At 35.5% G+C, this 25,778-nt stretch overlaps 1 protein-coding gene across 11 annotated transcripts in view; it reads right to left on the bottom strand.

Annotated features, from left to right (window-relative positions):
* Pur-alpha (Purine-rich binding protein-alpha) overlaps window positions 1-22,857 on the bottom strand; it is a 40,589-nt gene extending 17,732 nt beyond the window's left edge. For 2 of the 11 annotated variants that reach the window (XM_089739897.1, XM_089739901.1), the window contains exons 1-4: window positions 22,685-22,844; window positions 21,922-22,166; window positions 8,496-8,543; window positions 231-343 (exon numbers count right to left, since the gene is read on the bottom strand). In XM_089739897.1, the coding sequence (XP_089596023.1) occupies window positions 231-343; window positions 8,496-8,543; window positions 21,922-21,937 (177 nt within the window). In that variant the 5' untranslated portion in view covers window positions 21,938-22,166; window positions 22,685-22,844. Of the gene's footprint in view, window positions 1-230; window positions 344-8,495; window positions 8,544-11,129; window positions 11,446-11,471; window positions 11,690-11,718; window positions 11,900-21,921 lie in introns of those variants that run through there. The other 9 variants (XM_089739899.1, XM_028182015.2, XM_028182014.2 and 6 more) reach the window with 9 other exon arrangements.
* Between the last annotated feature and the right edge of the window lie 2,921 nt (window positions 22,858-25,778).

The following is a 25,778-nucleotide window of genomic DNA, read 5'->3' as shown; positions in this document are numbered from 1 at the left end:
GCGTAATGTTTATCAAAATTTAAAGACAGATAAATACTTAACGAATACAAAAACCATTAACAGGCTATTTTCTTTTAAAAAAAACCGAATCCAGAAAGTAATTTCGCTGGATTATCAAGATGCTGGACTAGCGTTGCGACCAGTACACAGTTTTCAGGAGTCGTTACTAAGGTTAATAAATAAGACTACTCAATACTTTGATATTAATGAATCCAATGATATTGCCTTACTTCGGCTACTTTAATGAATCTACCCCTCCTGTTCTGCTTTACGTCCAAGTAGAAACGTTTCGATTGGATCTGCAGCATCTTCGTCGCCAGCTCCTGCTCTTGTGGCTGCTGACCTGCGAACAAAATTTCGAATGATATGTATTAAATAAATTATTTAATTTGAGATAAACAGTTTTCGAATGATCGTTTTAAAAAAGCGTCCTTTAAATAATAGGTAAAAGGGACAATTTATTCGTGGGATAATGTTGACTTTCTTACGTTATTTTAAAACCCTTATTATTATATTATGCAATAATTGCTGTGACGATTTATTAAGTCAAAAATCCAAAAATCTTGTTAAAAAAAACTACTAGTAATGTAGATGAGGTTCTTAAGCGTTATTGTGGTCTACACTTATAACATAAACATCCTTTGGTGAATACTGTACTTTTGTACTGGTGGTAGGACCTCTTGAGTATCCGCACGGGTAGGTACCACCGCCCCGCCTATTTCTGCCGTGAAGCAGTAATGCGTTTCGGTTTGAAGGGTGGGGCAGCCGTTATGACTATACTGAGACCTTAGAACTTATATCTCAAGGTGGGTGGCGCATTTACGTCGTAGATGTCTATGGGCTCCAGTAACCACTTAACACCAGGTGGGCTGAGAGCTCGTCCACCCATCTAAGCAATAAAAAAAACTGTTTTTTTTGTTGTTTTTTTCTACCTAATCTGGTAGTATTGAGACGCTATGCCAGCATAACCGAGCGAGTAGACTCATTCTGACGACGTTGCTAACACTAACCCTAGCAAGAGCAGTACTTCGCAGAATCTACCACTAAATCGGAAACGCGACCCACTGAGAAGAACCGGCGAGAAACTCAGTGGGCTCAATTTACTCGCCGAGCCCTTCGTCTAAAGCGACGGGTTCGACGAGAACGATGACCGGTGCTTGAGGTACCTAAAAGCACCGCTGGGCGATCGGGAGGATCCGAAATTACGTGTAATTCTCGATTCATTGGCACAACACGCGCAAGAATGCAATTTATTCAAATTCAAATTCAATATCATTTATTTCAACTTGGATGTCATCAAAAACACACTTGTTGAATGTCAAAATATAAATGAAAATGTTAACTCTACCACCGGTTCCAAAAAAAGCCACAGTCCTGAGAAGAACCGGTGAAACAAACTCAGCGGGCTTTTCTTTTTTTTTTTGGATTTTCTCAATATTAGTTGTCCAATCTGCACATTATCTAATCAGATCATCAGACTTTAGATACATTAATTAGTAACTCAGATATCTATGCTTGACCTAATTCTTTCATGCATTTCTTCATAACGACACTACAGGACGCCAATAGCCAAAAAAAATATAAAAGTAATGCAAGGGATCTTAACTGGACTTTAAACAATTATTCCAAAACAAATAGTTTTGATTTGTGTAAAATTAATTTCTATTTTAAATAGGGCTAAATAAATGTAAATATTTGATAAACTTTGTAATGTCAAAATACCAGCTTTTTCTTCTTTGTCGTTTTTGTAGCTAAACTCCAAAACGGCTGAGACGATTTTGACAGGACATCATTATACTGGCAGACTGACAGATGTTATAAATACCATACATACAATATAAAGATCATGAAAATTTTAACAAAATTCGATTCAAAAATATATTTTTTTATTGCTTAGATGGGTGGACGAGCTCACAGCCCACCTGGTGTTAAGTGGTTACTAAGTGGAGCCCATAGACATCTACAACGTAAATGCGCCACACATCTTGAGATAAAAGTTTTATGATCTCAAGTATAATTACAACGGATGCCCTACCCTTCAAACCGAAACGCATTACTGCTTCACGGCTGAAATAGGCAGGGTGGTGGTACCTACCCGCGCGGATTCACAAGAGGTCCTAGCACCAGTCAATCAAATAAGGAAGTATTTAATACTGTCTGTAATAATGTCTGTGTTTGATATCAATAATTTATTGATTTCAAACACAGACAAGGTAAAGAGGAACCGGGTTGGTCACTAAATAAAATCTAATAATTGTAACGTTTTATACTCTCAAGCTTACATCAATCGCAACTTACAATGTGTGGCTAATCGCGCTGTATAAATTGTCACAGTATCGTAATCACATTTTGGCCTCATTTGACGTCTCACGAAGTTACGTTCGGCCGAGTTTTGCCAAATTCAGACGGATTTTGTATAAGATCTTTCCGATTATTTCCCTATATTATCGCTAAAATATTGCATATTTTAGGTATTTGACCACAATTATCGATGGATTCAATTAGAATTGAGACCGCTTTCCTTGTATTTCAAAACAAAAGCGTTCATTAGAAACATCTCCCATGATTGTCTGGTTAGAAAAAACCTTTTAAAATGATCTTATTTTGCCAGACTAACATTCATTTAGTCCTTAAGAATACGAGTACTTAGTTTCTATTTTATTAGTGTCTATTATCTTGTGCCTGTTTCACATAAAATAGGTACGTTTAGAAATCGTTGTGATCGATTATATTACAGACGGTCGTGGTCGGGTAACGCAACCCACCTTCACGCGTCAACGGTCACGAGTTTTCAAACGCACCTAACATTTATTTTGTGTATTTGAGATTTTTACGATCTAACGCTTCGAGATATTCCAATTTTTTTATTTATTGCTTATGTGTGTGGACGAGCTCACAGCCCACCTGATGTTAAGTGGTTACCGGAGCCCATAGACATCTACAACGTAAATGCGCCACACACCTTGAGATATAAGTTCTAAGGTATAGTCACAACGGCTGCCCCACCCTTCAAACCGAAACGCATTACTGCTTCACGGCAGAAATAGGCGGGGCGGTGGTACGTACCCGTGCGGACTCACAAGAGGTCGGTAGGACCAGTAATTCAGATCTATTCGAAACATTAACGAAATCAAATAATATCAAACTTCATAGCTTCTTTTGTATCTAATGAAAGCTGTAGACGCTTACGGCTATTTGCAACGCTACAAAATAAACTAGCAATGTATCCCAATGTGTATGTAATAAAATGAAGCCCGCAGACACTCCCTAGTAGAGTTTTGGGTTAAAGAAGAAACCGCGTGTTTCAGTTTAAAAGGCAGGACGTGGACGGTATTAAAAATTACAATAGCATTCATAGAAACTCTTAGGAACACGACCGAGGGTACGAATATTTCTAACATAACACAACAATGACTTTTTGGCGGGAACGCGAGGAGTTAAGTTGTGTGATTTGTTTTATTTTGTCTGTTTAGTGTTCCTTCGGCTTTAAATGTGTAATAATGGTTGTTTATTAACTGTTTATTATCTGTGAAAGTGCACAAATGTGGGAAAATGAAACCAAGCCGCTGGACGTAACTTCTCGAGATCCTCCAGAAAGTCCACTGAAAAAATCTTAGTAAATGACCACAATTTTACTGAGATTAAATTTCATTCCATTTCATTACATTTAATTTCATCCCATTTGATTAATGTCTCAAATTAATCATCTTCATTTCGTTTCACTCCATAATATTTTTCATAAAAATATGATTATAAATTAAAATAAGACATGACTTAAAGGTCTCAGTTACCAGGTCATAAAATCCCTTTAAAAAAAAATAACACAACAATGATTGATATAATAATAATACGTGTGATACAATACGATTGATCTTCAAGGTTGCACAACAAACAAAGCATCGGGATCTCACATTTCACATTACCGAGATGCATGATGTCGTTAAATAACGTCTATAAATTTCAAACGTTCATGTTTAGAAACTGGTTTTATAAACGCTATCTATAATCGATACAAGCGAATTCTAGGCGTATTCTGAATTGAAATACAAAAATATATTACAATCTATTAATGAACACGCAAATTACGAATTGAATATTTCAAGAGGCACGTGATGAATGAGATAAAAAATAAATGAGAGTGTTAAAAACGTATTTTCAGGTAAAAAAATATATTCCCAATTAGACGTGTTCCATTTGAGAAAAGCTCTCTTAAGAGGCTTACCTCGTCGCTACGCAGAAATAATCGTTTTTCCTATCCTGAACATCGAATGAAGGGTGTTTAGGTTATTTGATATTAGAAGAATAGCATAATATTATAATATAAAAGAAACAAATCGGTGTATTACTGTCAAGTAAACAATAAACATTTTTGTTTTGTTATTTTCTTGATCATACATGTTTGTTTTGACAACAGTATTTATAAAGGCATCCGACATCAAGTTATTGATAAAGTTTATAATGAAAGCCGATAAGGTATCTCGATTAACTTCTTGGTTTTCTTAAGGGATCATTTAAAGGACTGGTGGTAGGACCTCTTGGGAGTCCGCGCAGGTAGGTACCACCACCTTACCTATTCCTGCCGTGAAGCAGTAATGCGTTTCGGTTTGAAGGGTGGGGCAGCCGTTGTAACTATACTGAGACCTTAGAACTTACATCTCAAGGTGGGTGGCGCATTTACGTTGTGGATGTCTATCGACTCCAGTAACCACTTAACACCAGGTGGGCTGTGAGCTCATCCACCCTTCCAAGCAATAAAAAAAAAAAAAATTCTCAGCTGGTGGCGTTTTAAATCCGGTAGTAGATGCATTTGTAAAGCACCTGTTGAAGCTGTTAGATCACCTTCGGGAGCGCTCGGGCAGCTGTTAGCAACCCATCCCTTCTGACTGAATCCATGATCGCTCACCTGTCCAGGTAAAACTGGGAAGGCATTCGGACTACTAGTTATTGTAGTCCTAGGTTACTGTTACATATGACCGTAAATACCAACGCAATATAAAGAAGACGATTTATTAGTAAAAAGGTGGCAGAACAGATTTGGCTTTTGTAGTGGACAACTCATACAAGTTGAACTATTTATTTTCAATTTTAATTTAAATAAACTCAGTGTCAGTAACAGTATCCTTTTTTTAAAAGTTCACCTGGACACATCCTGTAACAGTACCTTGTTAGTACATAGAGCCCTCACAAGTTGTCCAAAACCACTTAAAAATCAGAAGCCAAATCATCAGCAGTGAAATCTGACGTGAGCTAACATTAAAAGTACACCACCGCCAAAATTTAAACACAAAGCAAAACAATGAGAATCAACGTCAAGAATCAACCTATCCTGATATCACAGTTTGAAAAGTAACTGAGCTAAAGATTAATGCGAATCGAGGGCGTAAAATTTCCAGAGATAAATGTAGACATGTCAATTATTCAAATGAAACATAAGGAAATCGTGTCGGTTGAGTTGAGCCGGGATTTCAATTTTGCAAATTGACGAGAGAGAAAAAAATCTATTTTCAACGTTGCTGCTAAGCCCTCGCCATCATCCTTTCGCGCTGCAAGTTCGAGAATATTCACGATCCATTTTTCTAATAAAATATTTAGTTTACGTAAAAGTGCTGGACTCTGTAGATATTTTTTTACCATTTAAAATGTATTACTTACTATCTATTTATAATTTAATGATTCCGAATTTTTTTTTTTAAATGAACATAGAGTTGAATTATAAACTAGCCGTACTCGCCCGCTTCGCTTCGCATTTAATATTAACATTATTATTTATTGTCATTATTATTAGGGAGTCCAACACTCATATAAATATTAGCCTATCCATTAAGTACATGTATTTTCTACATGGATACCAAGTTTCAAGTCAATCGGATGCATGGTTCAGTAGTTATAACGGAACATCCGTCTTCATTTAACACCCTTTTCACCGTGGTTCTGCTTAACCCCATCTGAAGGGCCAACAGTTTCTGCTTACGTTTGGGATTTCTTTGAATTCGCGCCTTCACGGCTTTTATCACTGCTGGAGTCCTAACAGACCGAGGGCGACCACTTCTTGACCTGTCATCTACACTAGAGTCTTCATTGTATCGTTTGATGGTACGATAAACGAATCTTTTGGTTATATTCAAATTTTTCAGTATGTTAAAATTTTGAATTGGCGCGTAACCGCAACGATGCAACGCAATAACTGCAACACGGTCTTCTTTAAGCGTCCACTCCGTATTTAAAAATGAGTAAAATTCTAAAAGTATACATTTTTATTTTCATGAACAATTCGAAATTCGAATTCAATAAACTTTTTTGTGGCCAGCATTCTAAAAGAAAAGTTTTTACTGGGTGACAATACTTATGACCTGACTAGTTATTAGTATAGATAGATTTAAATAAATAGAATAGAAGTAAATCTTTTTACGTTAATAAAATAATATATGATAACATGTAGTATCCTTTACATTTTACGGCCACCAGCGATATAGTAATGATTTTGAGTGACTGCTTCCCATGCGTTAGCTTCTGAAATAACTTCTAGACCTAATTGCAATTCGTAATCACGAAAGCTTTACATAAACCGTGAAACGGATCTACATTCACATAAAATTGTTGACCCGATGCCCCCTCCTAACCTTTCTGAAACTCAAGGTCTTGAGTGCTAAAAGAAATAACTACTCTCAATCTTGGTTACGCAGGGTAGGACATCTTGAAATTTCGCACTTATCATTACCACGATGCTGCCTATTTCTGCTACGTACCAAGGCACAAAAGCAGTTGCACTAATGGCGTTGGGATTTAGCCACTAAAGCTCGAAAGAGCTGCGGCGTCTGCGTACGTCGTACCTGTCAAGCTAAATAGAACGTTATCAAATCACTACATAGTATAAAACAAAGTCGCTTTCTCCGTCCCTATGTATGCTTAAATCTTTAAAACTGCGTAGCGGATTTTGATGCAGTTTTTTTTAATAGATAGAGTGATTGAAGAGGAAGGTTTATATGTATAATAACATCCATTAAATAGTGGAGAAATCAATAATAAATTACAGTTGCCGAAGCGAAATTATAATTTGCGTAATTACTGGTGGTAGGACCTCTTGTGAGTCCGCGCGGTTGGGTACCACCACCCTGCCTATTTCTGCCGTGAAGCAGTAATGCGTTTCGGTTTGAAGGGTGGGGCAGCCGTCGTTACTATATTTGAGACCTTAGAATTTGTATCTCAAGGTGGGTGGCGCATTTACGTTGTGGATGTCTATGGGCTCCAGTAACCACTTAACACCAGGTGGGCTGTGAGCTCGTCCACCCATCTAAGCAATAAAAAAAAAAAAGCGAAGCGAGGGCGGATCGCTAGTCAAATTATAAAAACAAGTTTCACATTCGGAGGCTTCCTCGAAAATCTCGTTCAAAATGTTTAGTTACAGCTAAAGCTTAAAACAGATGATAAAACCTAATTCACAGTATTTGTTCACGGGGGCGGGCGGGCAGACGAATTAACTGCCCACGCGGTATTAAGCAGAAACTTCATTCTATTAATAGCTGCCGGCTTGCCACCGACATTGAGACATGAGGTCAGTTGATATCTTATACCTTTAAACGAGCAATTCTTGTATGTATGTATATATATATCCAACGGAATCTCGGAAACGGCTCCAACGAATTTTATAAAAATTTAGTATACAGGGGATTTCAGGGGCAATAAATCGATCTAGCTACGATTTATTTTCAGAAAATGTTGTTTTATTCGTGTTTTCAATAATCAACTTTATCGATAATCAATTTAATGACTCTTCCCGACATCTATTGGCGAATAATATTATTTTTCATAATTGAGGGCAAGACACAATAACACTAAAGCTATTTCAGCAGATGGTGTTGTTAAGCCACCCGAAGCCAATGAGTGTTTGGTTTAAGGTTAGACCAAGAAAATGAATTGTTTATATTTATAATATTTGTGTGTTTTTAACTCACGTGTTCACTTAAAAATGCCTAAAGGATCTTGGAATATTTCATCATTTTATCAATATGTAATTCGTATTTAAATAGAATTTCTAAATAATACAATTTATAAAAAAAAAACAAAAAACAAAACCGAGCGAAGCTCGGTCATCGTCTAGTAGGTGTAACATCGTGTAATAAAAATGAAACCCGCAAAATTATAATTTGCGTAATCACTGGTGGTAGGACCTCTTGTGAGTCCGCGCGGGTGGGTGCCACCGCCCTGCCTATTTCTGCCGTGAAGCAGTAATGCGTTTCGGTTGAAGGGTGGAGCAGCCGTTGTAACTGTACTTGAGACCTTAGAACTTATATCTCAAGGTGGGTGGTGCATTTACGTTGTGGATGTCTATGGGCTCCAGTAACTACTTAACACCAGGCGGGCTGTGAGCTAGTCCACCCATCTAAGCAATAAAAAATAAATAAATAAAAGTTGAGGTGAGGTCAGAATTAAAGTTTTTGAGAATACATTTCCAAGACATTGGGAGGCAAGTCCTTATTCGATGGTACAAAACTTACCGGAGTCAAAATTGTTCCCTCCCGCGTCCATGCCTTGACCATGATATTCTGCAATCATAAAAAAAAATAACAAAGTGAGTTTACGTGCAACAGCTTAGATTCATAAACATCGACATTATCTAAAATAATGCAAAACAAACGAACTGGTAACTTAAAGAGAAAAATGATTCTGAAAATAATAATGAAAAAGTTTTCACACACCAATTGAATTGTTTTGTTACACAACAAAACGGTGTGTATTGTTGAATTTATTGTTCAATCAAAATGAATAAATTATAAAAGAGCAGCCAAGAGCGCCCTTGGACGTTGACGGGGGCCTTTGAAGGTCCCTCCTTCCCTAGATTCCTTTTAGTTAGGAGCTGAGCTAATTTCGTCTGCACGATCTTGTACTTGGTCGTCATAAAGTATTTGCTTTTAATTTCATATTCAAAGCATATTCGATTTAATATTTATAACTTGTAAATAATTTTGATCTTGAACTCCCCTCAGCCAGAATTGGCTTCAATATATGATGGCGGCCTATACAATAATGGTTTTTTTATTAAAACGTATAAGTACCACCACATTGCAACAAATTTTATCAAATATTAATCATGACATAAAATTAGAATTTCATGATATATCAAGATTTATTATTGTTATTAAAAAGACGGCAACAGATTTTTTTTTGTTTAGGTAAACCCACCGAAAGTCAAGGAAAGCGGACAAAATTAATAATTGAGTAATTGACTACCGTGCCATTCGGTCTGTGTGTATCCAGTCATCGGACTAATAAATAATCTTTGTTAAGATATTCGGAATATGGGTGTACTTTTTAATATCCCGTACGTGTCTTCCGGCACCCGAAATACTAGAGAAAGAATCGTCCATTTTTTTGTATCTTTTTCGTGTCAATGAGTTTTCATTTTTTAGAACAAAATATTAGCTATATATACCCACCCAATGTGACACGTAACCTATTCCAATGCTCAGACTTTTCTGAACGCTACTATTCATATACAGTTCAGAATAATTTAATGTAATCTACCGTACTATTCGCGTAATTACAAGGCCATTATTTTTATCACGGCTTCTCGTAGTTGTTTTTTATTTTTCTATTGCATAGGTGTGTGGACGAGATCACAACCCACCTGGTGTAAAGTCGTTACCGGAGCCCATAGACGTAAATGCCGCCATCCAGATATGAGTTCTAAGGTCTCAGTATAGTCACAACGGCTGCCCCGCCTTTCAAACCGAAACGCATTATTGCTTCACGGCAGAAATAGGCGAGGTGGTGGTACCTACCCGTGCGGACTCACAAGAGGTCCTACCACCAGTAGTTTACTTATTAGAATATTTTAACTACAGCTTACGTATTTTACAGCAAATATGTTATCACTATAAAGCGAGACTACGTTAAACCATCATTTTTACTTCGTTTAACATAGTTAAATATTATATATTATTTAAAGGAACAACATCGCAAATGCACCGTGCTTGGAATCACGAGGGAGTGTAATGCAAAATCTATTTCACCCCCCCCCCCCAACCCAGCGCCCCACCCCAGGTTCAGGTTCCTGCTAGATATCTAGGTGACCTAAATACGAAGTAAATTTTCAATGACGCATACACACACATACAAGGTTAAGCCTGCATGAGTAAGTGTACATTTTTATATCAAAAAATCAATTAGGCTTAGTTTTTAGTTTTGTGAACGAAAAAAACTGAAAAAAATCTGAAATACTCAAATCTAAAAAAAAAGGTTACTAGATACAACCCATAGAATTTCCTCGGACAATTTATTCACCCAAAAAACGATCCTTCCCATCTTTGTTTGTTATGTACATTTATTAAAATTAGTTTTCGCCTAATGATCAAAATTCGCGACCAAAACCAGACGCGATTCAGTTTTCTTTTGACGATTGCAAAATAAACCCTCAGAGATTTTATTGTTAGAGCTAAAGTTAAATGGCTACAAAGAAAAAACATTGCTTGAGAAAGAAACGACTAAAAGAAACTTAAACAGAATTTGCCTATTTATTTATATATAAATGCGTGGTTTATAAAACCCGTAAACAGTGTTGAAGCGCATGTAATAAAAAATCTATAACACCACCCGTCCCAGGTCTCAGGCTCCTAGATATCTGGGTGACCTAAATACGTACGTTCAGCTATTGCATACAACGCCTAGCCGCTACGAGTTTCTACCCGCATCCTGCATGCAATGTATGCATTTCATTAAAACGTACAACGGTACGTTAAGCCATTAAATCCGGTACTGAAATAGTTAAAGAATGGATTTGGCACATTAACGGCAACAACGATTTAACAAGATTTTATTAATGAAGACAAAAACAAAACATAGTTCTGTAATTCGGTAATTTCTAAACACGTTTTCCGAATCATAAACGATTAATGGCACATTCAAAGGAATACGCAACTTAAAGGCAATAAGGCTCAAGTTGCTTTTACTTAAAAATATTATACTTCATACCTTTCAAAACTTTTACAGCCAAAGACCAACATTTAAAAAAATCATCTTTAGTCTTTTGCAAAAGAGCATTGTCGTTATGTTCTGGGTTAATGTTAATAGTAAGTAACTTTGAAGTAAATTTTACAAATAAAATATTTGAGTGTTTTTCTTTTTGTACTCACCAAACATTTCTTTAATTACAAATTGCAAACTATTAGTGACGTCACATTGAAAGCGAAACTTATTGACACATTTTGCATCATCACATCCATCACATGAACATTATCTATTTTATCGAATCGTCATCATAGTTAAAGTTACGGTTAATATCTCAACGTGAACGCCTATTCGTTAGCATGACTAGGGACTATCATTGCCTAGTATAATCGGAACGACTTGATAATGCCTCCAAGGCTACCCAAGAAATGTTATTACATCAAATTGAATTTCAGTTGATCCTAAAAATATCCAAGCGTCCTACTCCACTTTCCAATATCAAGGATTTAATATGGAATGCACTGTACCTTTCACCTTAAGAAAAGTCGTGAATAAACCGAAAAGAGTTGCAAAAACTACACAATAATAATGAAACAACTACGTTCACTGATTTCAATATTGATCGTTTTAGGTGCCAGACTGCAGTTGCGCCTTAGAATCCCGCGGTCACTCACATTCCATTTAAAACCAAACTGATTCACAACAATAACAACAACAACAAAAAACAGTTAATAAATTCACAAATGGATGCCCAAAGCGATACGGAATGCACACCTGGATTACCCAACAGCTTGCCGAATGAGTGCTGCACGCGCACTGATTACCAAGTGTACCGCTGCGATCAAAGTGTCAACTGTCATGCGCATTAATGCACCATGTTTACTCCGCGCTTTTTCGATTTTGAGTGCAACGCTACTATTTATAAGAATACTAGCGACCCGCCCTCGGAAACTAATTTATTATTGATTTCTCCACTATTTAATGGATGTTATTATACATATAAACCTTCCTATTCAATCTCTCTTAAAAAAAAAACCGCATCAAAATCCACTGCGTAGTTTTAAAGATTTAAGCATACATAGGGATATAGGGACAGAGAAAGCGACTTTGTTTTATGCTATGTAGTAATTTTTACATTCAGCATACGTTTTCAGCGAGTTCAATTTTAATAGTCGCTTTCGCTAGATACCCGAGTAGACTTCTGTAACATAAACATTATCCAAAAAAATGCGTAACAAATAAAATCTAAACTGTGCTGATCGAGTGATCTTTCAACTGAGGAATTCTGGAAAAACGCCAACGATTGATAGGACGATGACCTTAAAAACGACATCGATTTTTTAAGCTTAATATTTTAACTAAGTGGTTATGGTTTATGAATAGGTCGTATTGCGAAAGATTGCAAATTTTTCGTTCAATGTTGCATTATAAATGTGTACTCTGCAAGAGCCCTTTTCAAGTTAAGACAGTGCACCAACACTATAGAAACTTGCTATCACTATTTCTTAGTAGCATATGATTTGAGTTGTGTAGGGCTTATTATCAAATCAAGCTTTAATACGTCTATGAAAACAAATGCCTTTAGTTACACTACAACTCAAAAATATAATATATTTTTTAACTAAACTAACTATCACAATGTTATTTCTACACATTTTCAGTAGACTGAAAGAATCCTGTGTCCAATGGTGCATACAGAGAAAATTACTTATACATAGATGATTTATTTATGTTAAATATTAACTTTCTATATATCATTCTATATTGACTGGCCTATCTACCTGTTGATGATTCGGTTCGTACGTGGACCACACACTTTAATATATGAGGTCGAAGTCTCAATATATGTCTCCTTCGGGGCAGAAATTGACAAAACAGCACTACACATTACGAAGTAAAAATTGAACGTAAACTTGCTACTAAATAATATAATTCTTTAAATTACGCATTTATTTGTATGTGCTATTAACCGTTTATAAAAACATGTTTAGAAATTACCGATTTACCAAACTCTGTTTTGGTCTTGTTTAGATTATTAAAATCTTCTTAAATTATTGCCGTTAATGTGCTAATACAACTTTAGGCTTTTATATCGAAGTTTTAATTGAAATATTATGGCTACCTACCGCTAAAATCATATGACAGAATGGTAACAGCAAAATTATCTCAATATTTAACATAGTTTACCTTGTGTGAACAAGTGTTTCGAAATGAGGTCTAATACTTAAAATTTTGCATAATTTAGCAACGTAATTAATTCGTTGAGTAGACCTCGAGGATGATCGTTTTTATTTAATTCGGCGGCATGAAACTATTTTCTTTATTATTCTAGACAGGCCCGTATAGAACTGAGTGGCTGCCGAAGCCCGAAGACGACATAGTGTGAATACCCATCTTGAAACACCATCGACGTCGCCCAAAACACGTCATTACGGATCCTCCCGATACACTAACGGTGCTTTCAGGTACCACAAGCACCAGTCACCGTCCTCGTCGAACCCGTCACTTGCGACGAAGGGCTCGACGAATGAATTAACCCATAGACACAGCCCACTGAGTTTCTCGCCGGATTTTCTTAGTGGGTCGCGTTTCCGATCCGGAGGTAGCTTCTGCGAAGCACTGCTCTTGCTAGGGCCAGTGTTAGCAACATTCCGGTTTGAGCCCCGTGAGCTCACCTACATCTTAGGGCGAAGCTGAAATAGCCTCTCAAGGAAAAAAAATACTAGATAGTATCAGTTCCATTGTATAGCACAACGGCGGTCCCACTCTATAAGCCGGAATGCATGACTGCTTGGCGCCAGGCATAGGAAAATCACTCCCAGGTATCTGGATGTGCGAACTCGAATTTTGCCCCTCGATCATTAGTAATCAATTTTGGTAATTCTGTGAAAACGTTTCCTATAAATGTATAGGTAGCATATTTTATTTAAAACTAGCTGACCCGGCACACTTCGTAGTGCCTCAATCGATAAATAAAAGACCTAAACTTTTGTATAATATAAACTTAAAACAAACAAAAGGAATCCGTCCGACGGGGGACATAGCAAAGGAAAAACAAAATCGTAATTTTTATTTAATTCCGAGCATTTTCATATTTATCTACCTTTTAAACCTTCTCTGGACTTCCACAAATAGTTCAAGATCAAAATTAGCCAAATAGGTCCAGCCGTCGAGTTTTAGCGAGACTAACGAACAGCAATTCATTTTTATATAAATAGATAGATATTCCTTGTTATTCCTAAATATTCCTTGTTACTTTGACGAACGTTGTCTTTTAAGCAACTAACTTGGGTTATATCAAATAAAATAGGAATGCAACTATTTATTCGTCCACTTAAAAATCTGAATTCTAAGACAGCATTTATTATAAATTTTTTAAACTCACTTACCGAAAACAAGCGTGCCTTGCAAAATAACATTATTCAAAGTCTTAAAAATGACTTAGTAATCGCTGTTCTCGTCGCTTTTTGATAACCCTTTTGCTAGTTGTTTTGTTACGTATGAATTCATAAATCCTTAATAAATCTCTTACTTCGATTTAAATTCGTAATGAGCCTCGATAGCGGTCAGAGACGAGAACAGTTAGCACAATTTGCGTTCATCTAAAATCGACACGATCATAAATATATAACGTCTAAATTGCGTTGATCGCTGTATATAAAATAAAAAGAGCGCGTTCTTTAACATAATCCGTTTTATCATTTGGTAGTCTGATATCAGTTCTGCGATGTATTCGTGTGGATAAAGTTTTATAAATGACATTTATTTCGTTCCTAAGAATGTTTATCACTTCGAGTAGCGCTAATTAAGCTTCTACCAACAGTCGTTACCATGAAATAATTAATAAGTAAAGTTAATTAATCATTACTTAATATGGGCCAAATTGCAAGGACGAGCCATCAAATAACAATTTCAATTCAATCGTTCGATTCATACTGAAAGTAAAAAAAAAACTTAACGAAACTCATAATGAACATGGTCATAATGAACGCTTCATTATTGCAGCGAAACATATCATGGGATGAAAATCTAAAGTTTAATCCATTCTGTCCACAGAACTAAGAAAATTATATTTAGACATGGAACTAGCACAACTAAAGCATTTTTTTACAGGAGAAATTCGCCGGATTCTCACCCGACCTAAAAACATAGACCAAGTAAAACAATCGTGTGACGTATTATACAGATACATCTTTATTAAATTCAAGTTAATCATTATTTTTCCTTTTGACAAATTAAGAAATAATTATCCACTAGTTAATTTCAAAGTTTTTGAATTCACCGTTCGTGAAATAAAAATTGATCAATACTTGGTTATGTAGATGATTTATGACACTGTAGGATTAATAAATTTCTGGAATTAATGCCTCATTTTTACTAAGCATCCTCCAGTTTAATTTAAATACTATAATCCTGTTGATTTTATGCTTAAAAAGCAGAGAAGACGACGACATTTTACGACTTCTTTCATACTCTTAGACCTGAGATGATAAAAATGACAGGCACTTAAGGTTATTTAAGGTCACATTAGTGCTTCAAAATTGGAGATATGAAACGAATTACTAGATAAAATTGACGAAAACGTCTCAACGAAATAAACTGGTAACAGATTCTGTGAAGTATAAATTGTTACGTATAGGATATAAAACGTATTGAGTACCAGTACGCAGACTTGGTCACTACCATCCACTGCCAATATTTGAATATGCAATTTCGAAAAGGGCACATGTCGCATATTTTGTCAAATACGTTTTTCATATACATGCGAGTTTTGAGGCTTACCTACACCCATTTTATAATAATAATTCCCGTAATTTTCAATTGCTAATTAACATTAAAATATATCTCAAAAGATAATATTTTAAATTTTACACTGCTTTAAAAAATAAATCAGTTTTTTAAATTTCCTGAACATTTTACATTTTCAGAGATGTGCCCTTTTCGAAATAGCATATTCATTTGTGTATACCAGGGTAAGAAAATCGATTTTTTTTTCCAATTTCTAAATTCCTCAATCTATTTGGGGAACGGCGTCTACGTTTTGCTGTTTTTGTACAAGTTTACCGTTTACTAACAGAGTGGTCAATTCATTAGCCCGTTAAAGCAAAGACAAAAAAAATAATTACATTAAGTCAATAAAAACATTCGATTGGAACATGGAATACGTGCGTTTTCATCACTGTCAAGTCAAGTGTGCTTAGTGCGAGTTTCTTAACGTTTTCCATAGCGTAAAAGTTAACCCAATTTTGTATGCAGTTCGAAACAGCGCCCCTAGCGGCAAACGTACGCAAACGATCCCAGTCCATACAAATTTGAGCAACTTTTACGCTATCGAGAACGTTAAAAAACTCGCACTAACCACACAGTTCTGGGAGTAATAGTACTTTATAATAAATAGGTGGGTTTATAGTTTATTGCCCTCCGCCGCTGTGTGACAGAACAGCGTTCTGTATTTAAATTTAAAATATGTCTATAAATAGGTTATTTAGTGGTCTACCTTCTCATGGAAAATAGTCACCAATATCCATAGACATCAATTTCAGCAGCGCGGCTAAGTTGGTATTACATTCAAATTTGTTAAACTTCGCTAGGGAGTTGTCAGACTGGACATACCACGGGGGCTTGTGTTTATGAGTTTTGACCATTGGAGACTCACTGTGTTTAATGGATACTGTTTAATGGATACTGTATAAAGTATATCTTTATTACCATGGTAATATATAACCGAATTATAGCGGCCATCTTGCGGCGGCGGATCTACCACATCAATATTGTTGTCTCCAAGTGACGATAACCAATTATCTACAACTGCTTCAACTCGTCGATTTAAAGAAATTTATTGAAATATGTCAAAATTTACTACATAATTTCAACTATAATCCGACTGAAAGCATCAGTCATTTTTGTATGTAGTCTGAATTATATGAAACGTATTTTTTTTTATCATTTCACACTATTCAGTTAATCTATGATATTTGAATACATAATATTTATACTCTTATTACGTAAAGGGGTGAACGCGTTTACAGACTTCGCTGTAAATATTACTGGAACATTGGATATCACAACTTGAACACCGCCTCTCATCTTGAGGCATTAGGTCGAACTCCACTGAAGTTATATCCTATAACTGCCATTTTATCTTTCAAACAGGAACGCATGAGTCTCGCGGCAGATATATGCAGATTTAGTAATAGCGAGCGGTCTCAACAATCATTATATTTGTATACTTAATACAACAATCTATATATTAATACGTGAAGCAAAAACTTTGTATCCCTTTTTACGAAAATTGCGCGGACGGAGGAGTATGAAATTTTCCACACTTATAGAGAATATAGAGAAGAAGTGCACAATGCTAATATTTTTTTAAAATAATGCATAAAAGATACATTAAATCAATAAAGAAAACATTACCCACACTACATACCATGTATTTGACGCACACACGCATGCATACTATTTACTGTCAAACTTTTGTTCTTGACGTCTGTGGTCAAATTGAGAATAGAATAAATATTGTTTGTCTTTGTTAATATTTTTTTATAGTTGTAGCCTTGGCGAAATTTGTGATTATAGGAAGTAGAAAATACAATCATAATAGTGTACAAACTTATTATACAATTCCAATTAATTATAGTCGAATTTCGACTACTGCGGGACCTCTAGTATTATATTACAACAGAATCGTTGCCCCATATTCGTTCTAAAGACCTTCAAACTGACAGTGAATGAGTCACTAAAAACAAATAAATCGCCAATCGTGTACATTTGTGCCAATTTTTGCGAAACACTAACAGCGATTTTCGCATTTGAGGTCACAGCTGAGACAAAGAACAACTAAAAAGTCAGCACAACCATCGCGAGGCCCGCTCTAGGGTGTTTATAGACCAGCCAATAAGGAACATTGCCATTATTCGCGAGACTATTTAAGGCCTTGGAACCGAGAAAGAGATGGAAAGCTTTTGCTGTCGCGTCACACGGTTCCGTTTTTTTTTGTAAAAATTGCGTATACAACCTCTCACGAAATATGCAGCGTAGATACGGCAAGGTAAATTGAAAAGAGCTCATTTAACTGAAATATTACCCGATGTTGGCCTTATTGTTCTCATTAGTGTTTAATGAAACGTAACCATTATGTTGAAACTTCGAATTGTAATTGCTGGTTTAACACTGTGTGTGTGCAATTAAGTTGTGTCCTAATTTTGGCTTTCGTGACGCATCCATGTTCTGTAATACATATCGCAAATTTTCGAGTACAATTACAATTTTGTGTAAGAGGAGGCTAACGTTACTAGCCATGAGAAAATGAGACAAACATGTTTATCTCTTTCGTGTACAGATTCGAACGCACCGCAATTCTGAGCCTTAATGTGGTTATATAAGTGGTTCAAGGCAGGTCGTTGGCCGCAGACGATATTGTGTAGACGCAAACCAGACAGACAAAAAAGTGAAACCGCAGGTTTTTGCAAAAAAAAAAAAAGGGAAGGCAACTCAGACCGTAGTGAATGAGACAATCATGTTTCGGTGATGAAACATTTGCTTTGCGACACAGTGCCATTCGCCAATAGCCTGCCCATCTAAATAGTCTAAATTATATTAGCGTTTTACTCGTTTTATTTCTCAGAACTGTTTACGACAGAACGTCTCCAAGGAATTTATATATAAAAACAAATTTAGGGCGACTAATTTAATCAACAACGAATTATCACAGTAGTGACAATTGAATATCGTATAGGAACCACGAGTAGTCAACGCATATCGACAATTATCGTTACTCTTATCTAATTAGGGCTTCTATATTAGACTCGAATGGGCCTAAATTTATTTGTAGCGAATTCTTAAATAACGATTTTTAATTATCTGAGTATTCGATAACGTTTTGTTTTAGTAGCCATGGCAGCTAAACGTATATGATGTATTGTGAAAATGTATAAATACTCATTTGACAGTCAGGTTCAAGGGAATCAAAGTCACAGATCGAAATATGCAGCATTAGCAGAGAGGCAATCATCTAATCTGAAACGATTTCTAAATATCGAATTGGGATTCAAAACTTCAAAACTGGATTAAACCATCTTACATTTTCGGTTCGGATATTAATATATACTGAATGGAAGAAGCGTTTACGGCCTAATACGTAAAGTACCCAATGTACTGGAATCAAATGAATATATCATTTAATTTTGAAAACTAGATCATCTTGTTTCCAATTTAGTCCATTCAGTTTTTAAGACTTCCACGATAAAATAATAATATCCTGTAACCAAATAAAGCCCTTAAATGCTGACACCCTTTTTGAAGGGTTAGTAATGGTAAACCAATGAACTGCATTACCAGTAGTGAACAAGTACACTACTTCCCTAGTTGTAAACCAGTGAAATAGTAGTATGGTTGACTAGTAAGTCTTTCGAGGCCAAGTCGCAGATCAGTATGTTCTGCTCTCTTTTTGATGATTAACCAGCTACAAGTTTCTTCATTAAGAACCCCAAACTGGAGCAGAAGAATGGCAGCATTTCTTGTAATAATAAGCATAAGAGTTTGTCTTATGTATTTCCTCATTCTTAAGCCGTTTTAATTATTACTCCAAATATCATATATGGTTACTTATCCTCAAGTCGAACCAGTTAAGAAGTACATGACTCTTCCCATAACTTTATTACTTTCTATGACGATTTTTAGATAATTAGTGAACAATGGTACCAATTTCATCACATACACTCTTATGTAATCTACTGAATGATTCAATGGGCTGGACCTCATATTGCAAGAGCGAGGTTCTTGCTCTCCTCTACCTTGTAAGCATCAATATTGTATAGGCAGGGGTCCAGCTCAACCTAAATGGTTATAAACAGAGATCATATGTCGATGTCTCCACCTTATAGAATCCCCGAGATGCTCTACAAGTGGATTACTATCATTTTGGATAGGTGAAGCATACAAGTGGTCAACGGCTGTTCCTGTACTGAATCAACTAGCATTCCATAAAGCTAATTAATCTCCTAAAACTATTTCTATTCCACATATCGTGCATACTCTTTGGCCAGTTTTAAGTGGTTTATACATCAAAATATTCAAATTTGATAAAAAAAACTTAGAAGGTTTTTTTGGTGATTTAATTTTTCCTTTCCATCATTAGTAGAACCATAATACAAATTGTTTTCATTAGTGTTCATAAATACTTGTTGGGAAAACTTTTATTTCTTGGTAGTTGTGTGCTTCTGCTATAGTTACAGCAGACAGGGACTTATCTACCCATTGCTGCGGAGAAGCACTCATTCATTAAGCTTAAAGGGTGGGTCAACCATTTTGCGATACAATTGAGATTTCAGCGTCATGTCTCATAGTGGATGATAGTATTCACAATGCTATGTCCACAGGTTCCACTAACAACTTATCATGTGGGTCGGGTGCTGTCCCAGTTGTCCAACCATGTAGTGCAATAATAAAACTCATTCGTGCAAATGCTAAAGGGAACTGTAAGCCTCAGCACAATATGAATAAAACTTGGTGCATAAATAATAAAAACACATATTTACATTTTAGAATCATACGACTGTTGATTCATTCTAGTCTAGTCTAGATGTCCTTGTATGACGGCCAGTTTAGTCTGAAGTTCAATTATTTTTTAACCTACATTTTAAGTAACATAATTGATTAATGATACATGTAAACACCTCAAATATTTTCAGGACTCACAGTAGATTGATTCTTGGCTATGCAAATATGGTTTAAAATTAGAATGCAAATTACAAGAAGCTAAGTATTCTCCAGCATTCTCCTCTTATAACCAGCTAATAAATTTTTGTCCATGCTGTTGATTACTTATCTTTTTTACAAATGATAATTATGATGCTAAATAATCAAACAAATTTGTTTGATATGTACATATGTTGTTTGTAATGGTGCAAAATAATTCAACAAGGAGGATGAGGGAAAACATTGTAAACGGGTGTGTCTAAAAATAATAATAATAATAATCATCAAATAATAATATTTTTGCAAAAATTATAAAACAATATAAAAATCATATCAGACTACAAATACAAACTATGATAGAAGATTAAACAGTATTGTAAACAAGTATCTAAAGTCTGAGTTTAATTCATAAACTTGGTTATTTATGATCAATATAAATTTAAATGAACATTGCAATAAATTAAATATGTAATTCCTTTTTAAGCTGAGGTTAGTTTAAAATTCTCTCAAAATTTCTCAAGGAATTCAGGAATATGATGAAAACGATTTTATACATTTTTATTGCCATATGAATATTTATGATTTACTAAATACATGCTATGAATATTTGGATAGCTTAGATTTAAAACAATACATTTTCTTCAAACTGAAATAAATTACACATTTATTAGTTTTGTTAATCATTATTAAGAACAGCTATTTTTTTTTCATATACTGGTTATTTTAAATATTCATTGGATATTGATTTTAGACCAATGAGTGGTAAAATGGCAGAATAGAATTGTGAATATTAATGTGAGGCACTAGCATACTTATTATATGATAATTAATTGTATATTAATGTGTGAACTGACAATTGTCATTTATTATAATAATGCAGTTTCATACAACTCTGAATATATTTTAAATTCATATGCATTCGTTTTTTTTTTTATTAATATATCTAAATTCATTTCTTTTTTTGTGCACCTAGTCATTTATTTCTAGTCTGTTGATGAAACTAATGAATGAATCTTCTTATTGTTTTAAATAATATTCTGAACATCGAATGGCATTGATTAAGCTTCCAAAAAAATTAAGAAATTTTCTTCATAAAATTCATATAACGCCTTCATCATACCATCTAAAATCATTGAAACGCATTGATTTTTCTACAAATAAAGAAAAAATTAATACAAATAGTGAATCTAAGGAGAACCATAGAATCAGTGCAATAATGACAAATAAATAATAAAAAGCTATTGCATTACAGATTTTACTTGCCAACTACAAAATTACCCATATCTGGCTCCATTACTGCAATTTCTATCTTCAAGATATATTCTTGATGGCTCAAACTAATCAAAGGTTATCTTCATCAAACCAGATTCTCCCACAACTCCTTTGTTTCCAAGCATAGTAGTAACACAACACACACTTTTCTTTGTTCTTGGTTCAAGACTGTATATAAAATAACACTACACAAGACTCACATTCACTGCACTATGATGTAAAGCATCTCTGGCATAACTATGTCCTGGATACTGAGAACAAAGGACAATGTTGCACTTGTACACTGTACACTGGTAATCACATCACTAGACTGATCACATCAGAGGCAATCAGATTGTAATGAGATTACAAAATGACAAGTGACATTCGGGTGGTGGATCCCGGAGACGCGGCCAGTGACCCCGCACGGCGCTCAGCTGACAGGCGGCGGCGGCCGGTGCTGCGGCTGCGAGCGTGTCGGCTGCCGAGAGCGGTCCGCCCGCCGACGAGAGGTCGCAGACAAAAAAATCGATAGGTCGTCAACCTCCGCCGGCTGTCAGCCGCGGCTGGTCCCGGGCGGGTCGCGCGTCTCACGAACGACACGCGCGGGTCCCGCTTCGCGAACAAAGATTCTCCAGGATCGAATTCGCCATTTTGAAACGGGAACAATAAAGTATTTACTTTTGAACGTTCCTAACAAGAGGGAACATTGGTCGCGACGGTTAACGAATGATTCTTTCTCATCACAACCGGTGTTCCGAACGCCGGGATTTTTCAAATTGATACGTACTCTGACTATTTATTCCCTCGTCACCGCTGCCGATATCCGACATCGCAATACACACCGAATTTTTCAAGCTATTCACCGATCTTTTCGGTTTCGAAAACTCTAGGAGAGTTCGGATTCGGAGTTCGGACGGTTGTCTATGATAAACAGTCTATCAAAATTGAATACCGCTAAGTGTCAAAGCCATAGTCATAGATTATACACTTAATATATTAGATGGCCATAGTACTTCAGTGGTCAAAGCACCAATCCGGCGAGAAGGAATATGTCAAAATGTTAACTAAATACCTACTACTTTTGTATAGTTTTAAGATACGGTATTTTTATTACGCTATTATTTTCAGATCGATATTGAATTTAATTTATTTCACTATGTTAGATTAAAAAACGCGTTTATTTATTTTTATGTTTCATTAATTTAGTTCGTCCGTTTGACAGGCAAAGGGAACATTGCGCAAATGTACATTCATATCTCTAATTGAAAAACAAAAACTGTACAGAAAGGAAACTGTTGCAACACAAAATATTTGACAGATGCCTGAATATTGCTAACAACATTTTGAAAATAAGCCTGCTAATTATACAAGTTCCAAACAACAAGTTTTGGGCCGTCGATCTACTGACTAATTTTATCCGTGTCGATTACCTCAAATGAGTCGTCTATTATCAAAGCCGGCAATCTGGCTTTTGAACAATATTGGTAAATCAGAAAAACGAATTATTGACTTTGTATTCCATTGGCAGTCACAAAACTCTTCGGAACGACATCTTAGATAAATAACAGGTTAACTATTAACCTTTATTTAATGCAGGTTTTGAACCGTATTCTTTGAAGGAGACGATTATATTCAAATCAATCTGTATTGACATAGCAATAAATTTTTTTTGTCCAAATGCACAGATTGCCACCTTTGATAATAGACGACTCAAATATATTTTTAAAATTCTCATTATTTTATATGCCATATTAGGATTTTGTTTTTTCTAATTGTAGATACCTATTCATGAATCTATTATTAAAATAATTATGTTTGATTAGAGTACATTTACATTAGTAGTTACATTACTACTAGCTCTCACGAGCTAGCTTGTCAATTGGCTCTTTTCAGCTTTACATTAATTTGTGAGTTGTGACCAAAGCTTAGCTTTTGTTCTTACAATGACACTCCGTATCTAAAAAAAATAGTAGGAAGCGTTTTTATTCAACTTTACAAAATGTATTGAAAATTTCAAGTAAATGCAGTAGAGTATTTTAATATTCAGCTATTATATACGTATGTCGCCCCATAAATTAATGGAAAAACTTAAGCTTAAGCTTTTAATTACAAAATTAATATCATTTATAGAGTCAAAGCATTACTGGGCGCGAGGCTGTGCGGCTAACGCCGCCCCCGTCAATCAGCAGATTGCCCAGATCATGCCACTTTTCCATACCGCTCCTAAAGATGTTTTATTTCAGAAATCTGTATCTTTTAGTTAACTATTTTGGGATCCGAATTACTTAAGATTGTAAATACTTGTAGTAGAAACACGCTTTTATATGTATTGTTTATTCTTGCCTATTTACTGGTCGTAGTTGACTAGCCCTATAACGTACAAGCTGTGCAAAAATGTACGAATGTTCAGTTTATTTTAAAAATTCCATTGAAGTCTCAGCAAAATCCTAACAAAATTAGTTTACTGTTCGGGCAAAAGTCATGGCTTTGTCTAATTATGCTGAAGATTTGGCTCTATGTGACATGTTCCTTGTGATGATCCTGTTTCTACATCCTAAAGATAAAAAATATCTTTGATTTTCAGATTTGAAAGTTGACATAAAGTTTTTTTTTTTTTTTTATTGCTTAGATGTGTACTACGAGCTCACAGCCCACCTGGTGTTAAGTGGTTACTGGAGCCCATAGACATCTACAACGTAAATGCGCCACACACCTTGAGATATAGTTCTAAGGTCTCAGTATAGTCACAACGGCTGCTCCACCCTTCAAACCGAAACGCATTACTGCTTCACGGCAGAAATAGGCGGGGCGGTGGTACCTACCCGTGCGGACTCACAAGAGGTCCTACCACCAGTAATTACGCAAATTATAATTTTGCGGGTTTTGATTTTTATTGCACGATGTTATTCTTTCACCGTGGAAGTCAATCGTGATGATGAGTGCGTATTTCATTAGAAAAATTGGTACCCGCCAGCGAGATTCCAACACCAGTGCATCGCTCGATACGAATGCACCGGACGTCTAATCCTTTAGGCCACGACGACTTCCTTGAGTAAGTTGCCTTACTCATATGTTCTATGGTATCTATGGTATAAAGAGTTAGGAACTAATTGAGGGATTTTATATAGAGTCCCATCTTTATTTCGCCGTAAAGTCGTGTTTTATGTAATTAACATCACAGTTAAAACAATATAAATTTTATTGATGTAGCGGCATAAACAATTCTAGGTTATTAAATAGCATTAGTTATTATACACATTATAAATTATTTTACGTTTTTAAATTTTCGGCGGTAAAAAGGTCCCGTGTCACAGACTATATTCTTTTTCCCACCTCTCGTGCGTTCCGGCTTACGCATCATAAAAATGTGCGTTCATAAACGCCACATAATCACTAAAATATGAAACCTAGGTATATGCTAATCACTGAAGTATTAAAGGTCTATGGAACTAATTGATGAGATCTTTCATACAGACAGATCATACATACATGTATGGTTTGATACCTTCGTCGTTCCAGTTGGAAAAATGGAACTATGCAACTACTGAGATCATTCTGGGACTCTTTGCGGGAATGCGAAGAGCGAAGCTGTGTGAATTGTTTTATTTTGTATATTTAGTGTTTCTTCACTTTTAAATGTGTAATTACATTGGTTTATTAGCTATTTAGTATCTGTGAAAGTGCACAAATCTGGGTAAATGAAACAAAGGCACTGGCTGTAGCTTTTCGGGATTTTCCAAAAAGTCAATTGAAAAAGTCTTAAAAATAACCACCAATTTACTGATATTATATTTCATCCCATATCATCTTATCTCATTTTATTTAATTCCATTTCATGCGAATTGATTTAAGTCCCAAATTAATCAACTTTATCTCATTTC

This window comes from Bombyx mandarina, chromosome A1, assembly GCF_030267445.1.
Source record: "Bombyx mandarina strain Sakado chromosome A1, ASM3026744v2".
Classification (NCBI taxonomy): Eukaryota; Metazoa; Arthropoda; class Insecta; order Lepidoptera; family Bombycidae; genus Bombyx; species Bombyx mandarina.
Note: the sequence above shows the minus strand (reverse complement) of the source record. Positions and strands in the feature narration are given on the sequence as shown.